General features: G+C 38.6%; 1 protein-coding gene across 1 annotated transcript; it reads right to left on the reverse strand.

The window, feature by feature from the left end:
- Positions 1 to 6,358: 6,358 nt before the first annotated feature.
- Positions 6,359 to 11,975, reverse strand: LOC149827506 (eukaryotic translation initiation factor 3 subunit K-like). The gene is made up of 8 exons (XM_090019417.1): positions 11,650 to 11,975; positions 7,996 to 8,052; positions 7,778 to 7,828; positions 7,626 to 7,688; positions 7,462 to 7,512; positions 7,035 to 7,101; positions 6,858 to 6,940; positions 6,359 to 6,778 (listed from the first exon to the last, which is right to left on the reverse strand). Exons 1-8 carry the CDS (start codon positions 11,770 to 11,772, stop codon positions 6,575 to 6,577), a joined length of 699 nt encoding a protein of 232 aa, XP_089875543.1. The 5' UTR covers positions 11,773 to 11,975; the 3' UTR covers positions 6,359 to 6,574.
- Between the last annotated feature and the right edge of the window lie 2,219 nt (positions 11,976 to 14,194).

Genomic DNA, 14,194 nt, shown 5'->3' on the forward strand with positions numbered 1-14,194 from the left:
ATTTTGAGATGTTGTATCGGGTCGAAAATAACCCTAAGCAAAAATAACCCTGATCTAGACTCGGTACCAGCATCTTAAATGCAGAAAAAAACCGTTCGCTTTAAATTTTAAAAGACATCACAATTTTTTTATGCGACGTTATTTCATTTTTTATGCGAAGTAACTCAGGTATTTGCCCAGTTTCTTGATTCGAGTTTAAAAATATTTTGTAGATTTTTTATGTGAATTTAAGAATTTTTTATGTAAGGTAACTCATGTATTTGCGATGTTTGGAGGTTCAAGTTTCAAAGAAAGTTTGCTCACACATATTTTATGCAACACTATTACAATTTTTTTTTATGAGGTAACTCAAGTATTTATGAGGTTTGTCGGTTCGAGTTAAAAAAAAATTATAGATTTTTTATGTGACATTATTGCATTTTTTATTAGAGGTAACTCAAGTATTTGTGATGTTTGTCTATTAGAGTTAAAAAAAATTATTTTTTTATGCGACGTTATTATATTTTTTTATGCATGGTAACTCAAGTATTTATGATATTTGTCAATTTTTTATGCAACATTATTACATTTTTTATGCGAGGTAACTCAAGTATTTGCGATATTTGTCGGTTTGAGTTTAAAAAAGTTATAAATTTTTAATGCGAATTTAAGAATTTTTTATGCGAAGTAACTCAAGTATTTGTGATGTTTGTCGATTCCAGTTTAAAAGAAAGTTTGCACATATTTATTTTATGTAAATTTGGTAAAATTTTAATGCACGGTAACTTAGGTATTTGTGAGGTTGGAGTTTCTGGTGGAGACGAAGGAAATTCACATATGAAAGAAATTTACACTGAAAATGATAGGTGCAAGGGCTAAAAATGTCATAAAATAATAGTATTTATGATTTTGGACAACAGATAGATTTGAAATTTTTTAAGTCTTTTCAAGAAACATGTCATGTTTACCATACAATATGATCATTTTTTGAAAATCATGATTTTTTTTTATCAAAAAACATTATCCAAGTATCATTTTTTAGCAAATCAACCATGCCGAACACATCTGCAAAGTCATATTTGCAAAAAAATAACTCGAAAACCCTATTTTATTGGTGATAGGCTCACAATAAGCTCAAAAAAGTGTTAGGCAACTGCTACTTTTCCCAAATCTATATAGGCTGAAAATTAAGTGAATTAAGTTGTCAAATCTAAATGAAAATCTTAAAGTTTGTATAGTTACTTTCATAGAAATAGCTAACTGATCTTGATTCTTGAATTAGTAAAACTTTTGTCAAATATATATAACCACATCGGCTTTTGGGTCAAAATGAAAATGCATTTAGTTTGTATTCAGATATTAATCGGATCAACTATTGAAGAACCAAACAAACCTAATTGCGTTATAGTGGGTCAAGTAATTGTTGGGTTGGTTGGCTTATTACAATCTAAATATGTAAATATTTTTTTAAAATAACCAACAATAAGCTTTATGGTATAGTGGTTAGAGTTGTGGTTTTTGTTAGGGTGGTTAACGGTTTAAGTATCATTTGTAGGCAATACATTTTTTCCCAAATATATTCAGTTGAGAGCCCTATTTTGCTAAATATATTTAGTTAATAGCCCTACCGGTCAAGCTTACTTTGCTCATCCATCTAGAGTAAGGGTAAACTAGTAATTTTATTTCCCTAGTTATAAGGGTAAATGGTAACTTCATAACATGAATTAGGTTAACCCAAGTACAACCCAATGTTAGTTTGTTATTGAAGTCATTTGATTAACCCAAGTAAAAACTTTGGTGGGCATTTGCAAAGTCCGAGATGAATTAGGCTCAAACGTTTGGTGGGTATTTGAAAAATTTCCTTAAATATACATATATAATCAATCATTATTGTATAATATTTTTAAAATAAATTATAATATTTAAAAATATTAATAAAATAGTGGTTTTATAAAATAAAATTGTTGCTTATATGCAAAAATATTAATAGAAACTATCTCATTTATAATATATCAAAAAAGTGTGTTTATGCAAGATGTCACTTGTTTCTCAAATAATGGGAACGAGTTTCTTAAACATTTTTCTGGTTTTGAGTTTCATACGGGTATCAGGTACAAGTATGCCTGATGCGTGATACACTAGGATGTAAGTACCAATGCAACTATCACCCAGGTGGTATCCCATATGGTAAGTAGGGTCCCGTGTCAAGCTGAAGGCCCAGGATCGAATCCCTCGGCAACATGGGGCAGCTGTTGTTCTGGTAGGGGTCTGCCTAACCCCAACTTGCCTTTCAAAAAAGAAAGAAAGTACCAATGCAACTCTGTTCCAAGTACCCAGCGCTGCCCTGTTTTTCCTCATGTCATGACCAATGTTGTCAGAATCGATTTGAACCGAATAGTTTTCAAAAACAATTCAGAAAATCAGCCTGAATCGAATAGGATCGAACAGTTCTAAATCGGTTTATTTTAAAAAATGATTTCCTTAAAATATCTAAAATTATAAAAAACCCAAAAAGTTTTAGTAAAATTATCTTAAAAAAAAAGAAAATGCAGAAATAAAGTAAATGATGACTTAGAAGTTCGATCAAATTCTAAAAACACAGTTTTTCCCTTGAGGAACGAGGGAACCACCCTTGGAATCAGAGACATTGTCGTGCTAGCTAAGCTTGTCCTACTTCCGGTCCCTTTGCCGGTGGTGTAAACCTGTGGTGAGTCCCTTGCCCTTAGGGAGTCGCCTTGCTTCAGCACGAGCAAGGGACATAATGCCCTTGCCCGCAAGGGGCTGACGCCCATGAGAATGGAACCCTAACCACCTGTCTAGCGGCCAAGGCCCCTACCCACTACGCCAAACCCAGTTAATGCTTAAAAAATATAAAAGTGAAAAATATCATAATTATCATAAAATATTAAAAAAAGAAAGAAAAATGATTCAGACTGATTTTCCACAAATCAGTGGAGTGCTGATTCAATTCGCGTTTGACATTGGTCACGACTCACCCAACTCCATGCAACTCTCAAGGCTGATAGCTCGCTTTTCTCTTTTTAACATTCAAGATAGATGAAGCCCTTGATTCTCGTTGGTTTTAACCATTTTCTTTAGGGGTGGCAATCGTGTCGGGTTGGCGGGTTGACCCGACGGGTTGGCGGGTCAGCATACCTCAACCCGAACCCGACCCATTTATTAAACGGGTCGGCTGTGGCAAACATGAACCCGACCCATTTAATAAACGGGTAACCCGACACGACCCGCCAACCCATTTAATAAATGGGTTGGGTCGGGTAAACGGGTTCTCAGGTTCTCGGGTCAGGTTGGCGGGTCGACGGGTTGGCGGGTTGGCGGGTTGGCAGACGGGTCGGCGGGTTGGCGGGTTGACCCACCCGCCTAACCCGTTTATTAAACGGTCAGCCGGGTTGGCATACCCCCAACCCGACCTGTTTAATAAACGGGTTACGTGGGTCGACCCGTTTATTAAACGGGTTGGCTTAAGCCCAACCCGAACCCGCCTAAGAGGCGGGTTGGCGGGTCGTGTCAGGTTTTGCCACCCCTAATTTTCTTCAATCCATTTCGGTATTGAGCTTCATGTCCTTGATTCTTCAGCTTGATGATGAGCTGCAATGTACCATCCATAGTTTTGGCAATTCAAAAGGGCCCCCCTTAATCTTCTGTCCACGTAAGAGTAACTTAAAGCATCATTGCTAATGCAAACAACGTTTGCTGTTTAGAAAACAAGGCCAGACCTGTCAACAGGTGGGTGGAGGGCTGGTAAATGATCAGAACTAACCGACCAGAGGGTGTTCAAGATCGGCTGGATTCTTGTGCCAAGCTGAGTCAAGCTTGAGCTCATGAAAAGCCCGAGCTAAACTAACCGAATATGAGCTCGCTCATTTACAAAAATATATATTTTTTCAAAGTTGAAAATAATAGAATTTGGACGATAAACTTATCAAGTAAAGCTCAACTGGCTACAACAACAACAACTACGCCTTCATCCCAAAACAATAGGGGTCGGCGATATGAACCAAAAAAGAAAATCATTCTGGGTCTTCCACATGAATCCTTCTCCTCCAATCATTTTTATCCAATGCCATGTCCTCGGTGAGGTTCAAAGCATTCATATCCTTTCCTATCATCTCCATCCATGTCTTCCTAGGTTTACCCTGACCTTTTTTAACTAATATATTTTTCCATTTCTCCATCCTTTTAACTGAAGCATCATTAGGCCTTCGTTGAATATGTCCAAACTACCGTAAACGATTCTGTCTCATCTTATTTTCAATGGGTGCAACGCCTACCTTCTTACGTATCTCCTCGTTTCGAATCTTATCTTTTATTGTATTTCCACACATCCATCTCAGCTACACTCATTTTTTGAATATGATATCTCTTGGCAGCCCAACATTCCGTACCATATAGTAAAGCGGGCCTAATAGTCGTCCTATAAAACTTTTTCTTCAACTGCAATGGCATTCTACGATCGCACAACATTCCAGTTGCACTTTTTCATTTCATCCACCCAACCTTTATCCTATGATTTACATCTCCATCAATTTCTCCATACTTTTGAATGATAGATCCCAAATATTTGAAACAATCATTCACCGGTATTTCTTGCTCACCAAGCTTCACTACACTCCCATCACTACTTTGTTGCTTACTAAACCGACATTCCATGTATTCTGTCTTATTCTTACTCAACTTAAAACTGCTTGCTTCCAATGTCTGTCTCCATAATTCTAACTTAGCATTAACCCCCAGCTCTAGACTCATCAATCAAAACAATATCATCAACAAACAACATACACCACGACACATTTTCTTGAATTGATCTCGTAAGCTCATCCATCACTACAACAAATAGAAAAGAGCTTAAAGCAGATCCTTGATGTAACCCAACCATTATAGAAAAATTGGTTGTCACCCCTCCACAAGTGCGGACATTGGTTACTACTCCTTCATACATATCTTTAATTATACTAATATACTTGAGAGAAACACCTTTCTTCATCATTGTCCACCAGAGCACGTCCCTAGGTACTCTATTGTATGCCTTCTCCAAATCAATAAAAACCATATGAAAATCTTTGTTCCGCTCTCTATTTCTCTTAATAAGTTGTCTAAGAAGATGTATAGCTTCCATAACTGATCTTTCAGGCATAAAACCAAATTGATTCTCCGATACCATGACAACCTTCCTCAACCTAGACTCAATCACCTTCTCCCAAAGTTTCATAGTATGACTCATGAGTTTTATACCACGATAAAGCTCTACTGGCTCATTTATGAAATAAATAATCGTTTTAAACCTGTAAGCATTAGGATTTGAACTCTAAACTTAGAGATTGCAAGCCAAACTCTTCAACCATCCTTACTCTATAATATAAAATTATACATAATATATTTATTATTAGTTAACAAACATATACAAGTTGAGTCGAGCCGAGCCAAACATTGGTTGTTCTTGCTTGAGCTTGCCGAGCTAAATTCACAAGTTCAAATGAGCTCTTTACAAGCCCAACATGAAGCAAGCCACAAGTCGCTCATTTTATTTCCCAGCCCTAGTTGGGTGTAAGCTGGAGAATCATGTCCAGTGACCAGACTTAGGCAGGTTCGTTCAGGTTCTTTTAAGAAAGTTTGTCTTTTTATGGATCTTAATGAGATTTCCGGTTAGACTTGACACTGCTTTACAAACACCGAAACCAGGCACCAGCTAATCAGGTCAAGCTCCCTCATTTTTAAGAAAGTTGGGATATTCTTTCCTCAAGGTGCAAAGTGGAAAACACTTGCACCGGTGAAAATGACATGAGCTTTTAGGTCTCCAAGCCACCAGAAACAAAAAAGGAGAACCAAATGCTGGTAAAGCTATGGAAAACTTTCACATGAGAAAAAGTGACCTACCTTTATAAATCGTTTCATAGGTTAGCAAATGTGTCGGGTTTGGTGGATCAAGATCCAATTATTAGAGGGCTGATATCAGGTCGGCTTAGGGAAAACCTGACGAGTTGACAGCCCTATTTGTAAGCAGACAAATTCTACATTTTCATTTTCTTGGAATCTTAGACATATTGAAATCCCATACTCTGGCTTTAAGTCTCATATGCTAGCTCCCTCCATTAGGAACGCATGAGAACTTTTAACAATTATTTTCTACATGCCATTCTATAGGACGAAGTCTATTGGATGAATCAGACAGTATAGCATAAAGAAGCAATGTCTCAAACATCATGATGTATCAAGGTCTTAGCCATCTCTTAGAACTAAAACTCTAAGGGGTGGAACACAATGAACCCAAGTTGTGGACAAGTTTGACTCAACCAATGACAAGGTTTCTAATACAACTGAACAGATGTGACATCAAAATCTCAATTAAGAGAACAGCAGATTAAAGATAAGAAGCAATTATGACATGGGTCCTGAACTTGTATCCTAAACAAACAATACTCCAACTCAGATTTGATGAGTATCTGAAGGAAAATAACATTATGTCTGCAGGCATTACACAAAGCAACAGAGGTATTTGGACCATGCTATCTTCTATTTCTTCCCCACAAGATGATCAGAAAAATATAACCAAAATGGAAATCCAGCAACTAGGGGATCACGAAAGGATGGGGAAGATCCTAGTTACATGCTCCAATGGGACACTGTCTGCAGGGTTCTTTTTCAGCTCCGGCTGATTGAACTCATTGCGTGGAAGCACGATCAGCTGACCGCGGCCCTGGCCTTTCTCAAGGACCCACCCACTGTTTGTCATTTGGTGCTCTAAAAACTTGTCCAAGGATAGCCCTTCAATGTTGATAGCCTGTTTGCAACGGTTGTGCTCATTAAGATTTGAATGGCATGAACAAAACATAAACCAATAGCAAAGGAGTCGTCTTTACCTCTGCAAGGACAGGCCTAGGAACCTTCTGGTAAGTGAGTGAGAGAAGGTGAATGGCGTAAGCCTGGATTCCCTGCTCAAAACCTGCACCCCAGTAATTTGTAAGCAGAACATCAAGGAGAATTTGAGGCTCAACAAGATCCATTGAAAGATCTTGCCGTCTTCTCTATTACATTACCAGGCACAACTTCAACTACACTTCGGTTCTTTGCTGCCTCATCCCAGAACTGACGGAATCTTGCAGTCTGCAGAAACAGAAAAGGTAATCGTCAGTTGACACCTTAACAGGTCAGGTAATTCACACCCACTTCGACCCAAATGCAACAGCACAAAGGCTCGTTTAAGTGAGTCAGGTCTCAGACCAATGGAAGAACCCAAGATCCACAAAAACTTTAAAATTTAAGTTAAACAGGCCAGCTCATGCAACTGTTACCGTTCTAAAAAAAACACAATTGGTTTCAGCCAAGGCACCTCCAGGCACTGCTTATTCAGTGTCTCATTCTTTAAATTTATTGGAAGCCACTGGCTGGTTTGATATAAAGGCAATCAAAATAATGAAGAAATTGCAAAAAAATCATGAAGCCATTGCAAGAGATATAGCTTACCTCTAGATAGTGAGACATTACGATGAGACTTTTGAACTGCTCCTCCATTTGCTAAATATATTTTCAACAGAAGGAAAAAAAAGAGAATTAGGACAATAAATTTAGCACTTTAATAACCAACAACCACAACTTGCAGACATTCACAAGAAGTAAGATGAGGGTACCACTCTTTCAGGAATCAAGAAGAGGCACAGACTGAAGTCAGGAGCTGGCATTGCCATGAGGGCCTGCAGGTAAGAAGGAACTGCGTATAAGAGCCAGCAACTTGCAGTTAAAATCACCAAAAGAAATTCTTCAAGAGTGCAGGTCAATTAACCTTAACCAAAATCAGTGCAACTATTTGGATACTCATCCTTTCTGGTTCAAACTGGAGACAAAACACAAAAAATGTCAAAAAGGGAAAACACAACTTTGCATCAGGAAAGCACAATGGATGGTTCCTTAATTTGCCAAAATAACAACAGCATCTGGAGCATTCTTCACGAGTAAGATTACAAAATATCACCAGTAAAAGGTGCAGCACACATCCCAGACCTGATAAAGTCGAAGAAGGCAAAGATTTGCATCCAAATTGTAAGTTTGTGATGAGACCTAGACAGCAAACAAAGAATGCTAGTCAAGACCACAAAGCTGATAACAATTTGGACATACACACAAAGAAAATTGAGGAAACATGTTGTAGTCAAGAACACACAAGATAACAATTTGGACATGCACACATACAGAAATCAAGGGAACATGTTGCAAATATACCAAAAAGTATCAAAGGAAATCGTGATTACAATAATGAAAGAAATTCCCGTCACAAAACCAGAGTAACACTACATATCAGAGAGCAAAATGTAAAAGGGTTTGCATGTTTAACAAGGCTTACAGCCAAATGGTGGTAGCATCTAGTAAGACCAACCACTGGTGGTCCTCAACAACAAAAACAACAGCAATAACAAAGAGAATTAGGTCATACTACCTCTACATATGGAAAGACAGGCTCAGGAAAAGAATTGGCCTGTTTAATGAGGCGCAATCAAATGGAAGCCAACTACATTCATAAGGCAACCACAATAATATGGATTTTACACAGGAGAACAGGCTGCAGCTATGCAGAAAACACATTAGAGAGCTAGAGTCATTGAGTATCGTATATCTCTGATCGGGAAATATCCTGAGTTCCAAAACAAGTTAGTTTCTAGTTTATTTGTTTATTTTCTCTTGCCGCCAAAAATGCAGAACTGGCAGACGCTTATCAGAATGGCAAAGTAAAACTATCTAGAGAACACAGATTGAGGAATTCAAGACTGGAGGAGCCTCATGGAATGTATTGGAAGGATAGAAAAACATGACCAACTGAAAGAAATTCCATGAGATGGATAAGAAAATAACATAAAGCTCTATTATCTGTTATAGCCATGCAACCTTCTTGAAAGAAAACCTTATGGAATAATCAGCTATCACATAAAGTGAACACTCCAAGGGGTTACGGCACGACTCGTGAGGTGACCTTAATTAGACAAAGTTTAACTAGTAAATGTGTTTGATATGGATAGGCACTGGAGATTGTATCTTGTTTCTTTGGTGCATGCCTTTTAAACTATATATTTCACTGTTTGACCAGGACTAAAACTTCAGTTTTCAACAAGAAGGCAGCATGGGAAGCTAATACCATAGAAACCAGATTACCAACAGCTTGATATGTACATCTCTAGTTATGACAGCAAGAGGGACAGAGAGTGGACCGCACAAAAAAAACAAATTGTGCCATACCTCACAGAACAACACATATCCGACACAGTCTGCGGACCCCACACATTCTAACCAGTTCATGACATGTTTTAGGGGGCATCAACACTTTTAGCAGTCAGGCAGGGTGTCAATTTTGTTTTGTGCAATGTGATTGCATCTCATCCCACTGAGTTATCAAAGAACTGTGACAGCATAAGGGAGCATCTGCAAGAATATATGTATGTATATATGTGTGTGTGTGAAATATTGGCAACCCTCATCGGTTCCAAGCCCTTAGTTGAAACTCATAGGGGGAGGTCGCTTGACCAGATCTGACCCCACACGTGTTCAGCATGGTCAAAATAGAAAGGAATTGACCCTTGCATTGTATTTTTTTAACGTCAAAATACAATCTTTTGAGGGTTGAAAATTCAGGTCATTTTAGGCCATTGATTTTTCAGCCCCTAGAAAACCGGACATACGCAATGGAGGAACATGATCCAAGAGCCAGTTTCCACTAAACCAAACATGTAGATCACATCTGGAGGGTCAAATGTGCAATATATATATATATATATATAAAGCCTCATGACACCCCAACAAGGTTTTGGGGAAAACATAGCCCACAAAAGTCTGGCTATGAAAACCTACCCAAAGCGGATTTTTCACTTTTCTAACCTAGTTTTTTGGGGTGATTGTTCTTATTCCCCTTCTCCTTCTTTGCAACCAATGTTTGAATGATGTCATCTGGTATGGACATTTAGGCTATTTTTTTGTGTGTGGGTAGCAAGAAACCACCAAAAACCAATTCCTTTCCTTTTTGCAGCCCATGGCAAACCATCATCCAGCCATATTAGTTGTTTGGCAGATGCATTGCCGGAAAGCAACCAAAACCAATTTCTTTGAATTCCTTTTCCAGCCCATAGCATACCATCGTCCAACCATATCATGACTGAACAAACATCAATCATGACTCGATGGTGCCATCCAAAATAGACAGCACCATCTCGGCTGGTGGGTTGCCAGAAAACAGAAATAAGTTGCTAAAGTTTTTCTTCAAGACCAAAAACAGTTCGGAGGTAGAGCCTGTGTCAGATGGTACTTCCCAACCATTTCCCAGTTATTGGGCGGTCGGAAAATGGCTGGAAGCTTTCTGGCCAAAAAACGAAGGAACAAGACCCTCGAAATATGGTTGTTGTTATCTATCAAATCATGGAATTTATCCATGATTTTGATAAACCTGGGTTTATCTATCAAATCATGGAATTTATCCAAAACCTGGGTTTTCCAAACCCAGGTTTTGGCTTGTGTCACCCAAATAAGGCCTTAATTTTTTTTTTAAACTTTGACATCCCTGTGTTGAAGTATTTTTCAATAAGCCCCAATATTAACTTTATTTGGACATTGAAACCTATGACCTTTTCCCACTCATCTGTAGCTTTTTCAAATTACATAATCTCCCAAACTTAGATAACAAGAAAATTTGGGGTTGCAAGCCAAGCGCCAACAAATATACACATATAATAAGAGATCATTGCAGATCAATGTGTACTACTTCCAAGTACCAATAAATCAAGCGAGTTTTACTTGACAACTTCTAGTTGAGGAAGGCCACTAATCTGATGGCCTGATCAACCATCTGAACAAATACTAGCTTTCTTATCATGGGTACATCTGCATCCCACTGCCTACAAAAATAAGTGAAGTACTTCCACGTCAAACAAGATTTAGTCTACTTTTATCGATTCATATATGGGACAGCTTTAATGCATACCAAACCTTACAAATAAAATCCACCTCACCAAACCATTGGCTCCTCAACCTGCCGCCATTCTGGTTTCTAGTTTCTACATTCTATAACTCTTCAAACTTATCACATTTGACAACCACCGCGGAATTTAAAACTAATGCAAAACCAATGCACACCTTTGTTCTTCCAAAGTCCCAAAAATTTCATATGTAGGTCATAATCATGCAGCTCAAAACACATATTTAGATAAACCAAAAGAGGGCAAAAAACTACTCATAAATCCTCAAACGTACGCAGAGGTACCACCATCTTTCTTCTGAAGCGCGTGCACACATGCATGCATGCAGAGAGAGAGAGAGAGAGAGAGAGAGAGAGAGAGAGAGAGAGAGAGAGAGAGAGAGAGAGAGAGACGTACAAGCTAAAATTCCAATCAAGTTCTTAAAAACTCTAAAAACGTACAAGCTAAAATTTCAATCAAGTTCTCAAAAACTCTAAAAGCCCCAACGTCACAACGATGGTGCCGAAGTTTACTCAAGATAACGATATCAATCACAATCCTAAGCCATCAAAACACGATTTTCAACGTAAACATCTTGCGCCAACATGAGAAAGAAATACGACATGCTCCAATACAAAAGAATGAAACACCGAAAACAGCAAATAGAACCGTCCCGCAAAATCCAATCTTTCCCTTTGCTTTCTGCCTTTTCCCCGCTTACCTGCTCGTGGACGTAACTCTCGAGGTCCGGGAGGATGTCGGGATTGTACGGATTCACGGCAATGAGTTGCTCCACCGTGTAGGAAGCAGCCTGCTGCTGCTGTCTCTGCACCTCCCTCCCCATCTCTTTCTCTCTCCCTGTCGATCCAGATACTCAACCAAAACGAAAGAAAGAAAAACCCTAAGATCTGATCGTCCGTGAAGAGTGGGAGAATCGGGGGCACTCCAGAAACCCTATAACAGAACTCAAAGAGTCAGAGAGAGAAAGACGAGGGTTTCTTTTTCCCTCTTTATATCGGCATACGGTGTACCATACCCCCGCTAGATGGATTCATCGAACCGCGAGAGAACAGGAAAAATTGATAAGTTGACAAGCGTGTCATCTAAAAAAATAAGTGACGCAGAAGTACTACTGCCACCTTGATCTTATTGCCAAACTTTCCTCTGAATATCCCTATTCATTTTGCTCAACGACGAATTTACCCCCAACGAACTGCATACAGGTCGGACAGGATCTGGATTACATATATCCGAATCCGAATATTTAAAGAGGTCCCAATTGGAACTCGGGCTGGTAAATGAACTAAGCAGTTCGAAGAACTAGTTCATGATAACGGGCGAACCGAGCCATGAGCAGCTCATTCAGCCTAAGTGAGTCCAGCCCGTTCATCTCAAGGGCTCCGCTCATTTGATAGGGCGACTTGTAAATGTCATCAAGTTGATGGAATGTCACAAGTTTGAAACCCACGGGTGGCGTCTCTTGCCTTAAGCTAGAAGCTGGGTTGACTCTTTGGTGGGTAGGGGGACCTCAAGGGTTTTTACCAACGGGTGGCCAGCCAAGGTGTGGTCGGTGATGGGGGTGTTTTCTTGGAATTTCAAAAAAAAAAAAAATCTACAAGATGAATGGCTCTAAATTTTTTTAATGGAACCCACCTAAGAGATAACCTATCCAACCATGGTGTTTGAGTTGATGTTCATCACCTGAATATTATTCAGGCCAACCTGAACCCAACTCAAGTAAGATGAAGATAGGGTTTGGTTTATGATTTTATCTTATATTTGCTCCTAGCCTGTTTTTTCTGGATATCTAACCCCAGCCCCAGTGTTTTATATGTATTTTTAGTAAAAGTAAGCTTATGAAATTATACAAAATCGGGTTTGAGGATTTATTTTCTTGATGCGGAAAGTCCGAACCCGAATCCAACAATTATCATTATTGATGGACGTTCTATTTCCTTTTTCAAAACGAAAAACGAACTGACCATTTATTTTTGTTTTTTAATAGTTAGAAAATTTCGAAAAAAATAAAATAAAATTCCCTACGAGTTCTGGAACCCTATAAATACGGGGACGAGGGATCTAGATGTCTTTTCCCTCGTTTCCCGCCTTCTCCTTTCCCGGGGCCCTTCAATTCTCCTCCCTCCTGAACTCTCATCCTCCTTCGTCCCCGCTCCGAATCTGGTACGAGTCTGAATCTGTGTTTGTGTTTGTGTGCGCCTGCATGCATAATCGGAATTTCTGATTGTTTTTGGGGTAGATCTTACGAAACAGTGAAAAACAAACGGGAATTCTTGGTAGGACCGGGTGAGAATTCGTGTTATCGATCGTTTTAGCAAAAGGCTTCTTTTATATCGATTGGGTTTTCGTGATGTGGTTTCGTTTAGTTTTTTGTTCTGATGGAAATGTGGTTAGTTTTGGCTGAAATTCGTGGTTGAAACGGGTTGTTTGGTGAGAATTGCTTCTGTTTGGATGAGGTAAATATGGCAGGATCTCTTTGGTTTTTGATAATGTACTTGTGGCTGTTTATTTTCTTGATTTTTTCAGTGGGCGCCTGATTTAGAAACGCGGATGAGGTGGATCTTTTCTAATTTCATGGATAAAGTTTCTTAAAAATGAAATAAAGAAAGTTCAATTTTGGAGGGGAGGGGTGGGATAGCACTACTGTTCATGTGCTTTTTTTTGTCTAGTGTTCAGATATTTTACCAATGCGCACATGATATATAGCAAATATCCACCATGCCTCTATGTTTACTAGGTAATGTGTGAAAAAAACAGTCAATTCAACCAATATAGCTTGATTTTCTTCAGTTAAGGAGAAGTTTCAAGTATTATGCCTAAACTTTCTTATTTAGGCAGACCGCCAATGATTAAATGTTGATGTTTCTACTCTTCATTGTGCATTTTTTCTCCTTTCAATAAAGGATTTTTTTGTTATCTCCCTTGCTGATTATTGGCACTTTGTGATCATGTAACATCAACTTCCCATGTGAGAGATTTTGTGATCCATGAGTTGTCCTGAGGAATACTTCTAGCATACTACTAGGTTCATTCTGCTAGAGTTTGGGATGTTATATTATTCCTCATTGGGTTCTTGATATTTATTAGAACTCAGATACTTGAACCCTTTGAATTTTCTGTAGAAATAACACTAGTAAGTTTTGCATAAATGGGCACAAGGTCTGTGGATCATATTGATGTGCCAGTAACAAAGGTATGTTCGTGGTTATCACAAATTCATTTTCAATTTGTGGCCAATGGTTTTGAAG

Source organism: Nuphar pumila, chromosome 10, assembly GCF_984573655.1.
Source record: "Nuphar pumila chromosome 10, dmNupPumi1.hap1.1, whole genome shotgun sequence".
Lineage (NCBI taxonomy): Eukaryota > Viridiplantae > Streptophyta > Magnoliopsida > Nymphaeales > Nymphaeaceae > Nuphar > Nuphar pumila.

Coding starts and splice junctions, on each gene's coding strand:
- LOC149827506 (XM_090019417.1), bottom strand. CDS start 11,772: ATGGGGAGGGAGGTGCAGAGACAGCAGCAGCAGGCTGCTTCCTACACG. Junction 7,513..7,625: donor TCTTGATTCCTGAAAGAGTG/GTACCCTCATCT, acceptor AAATATATTTAG/CAAATGGAGGAGCAGTTCAA. Junction 7,102..7,461: donor TAATGTCTCACTATCTAGAG/GTAAGCTATATC, acceptor CTGTTTCTGCAG/ACTGCAAGATTCCGTCAGTT.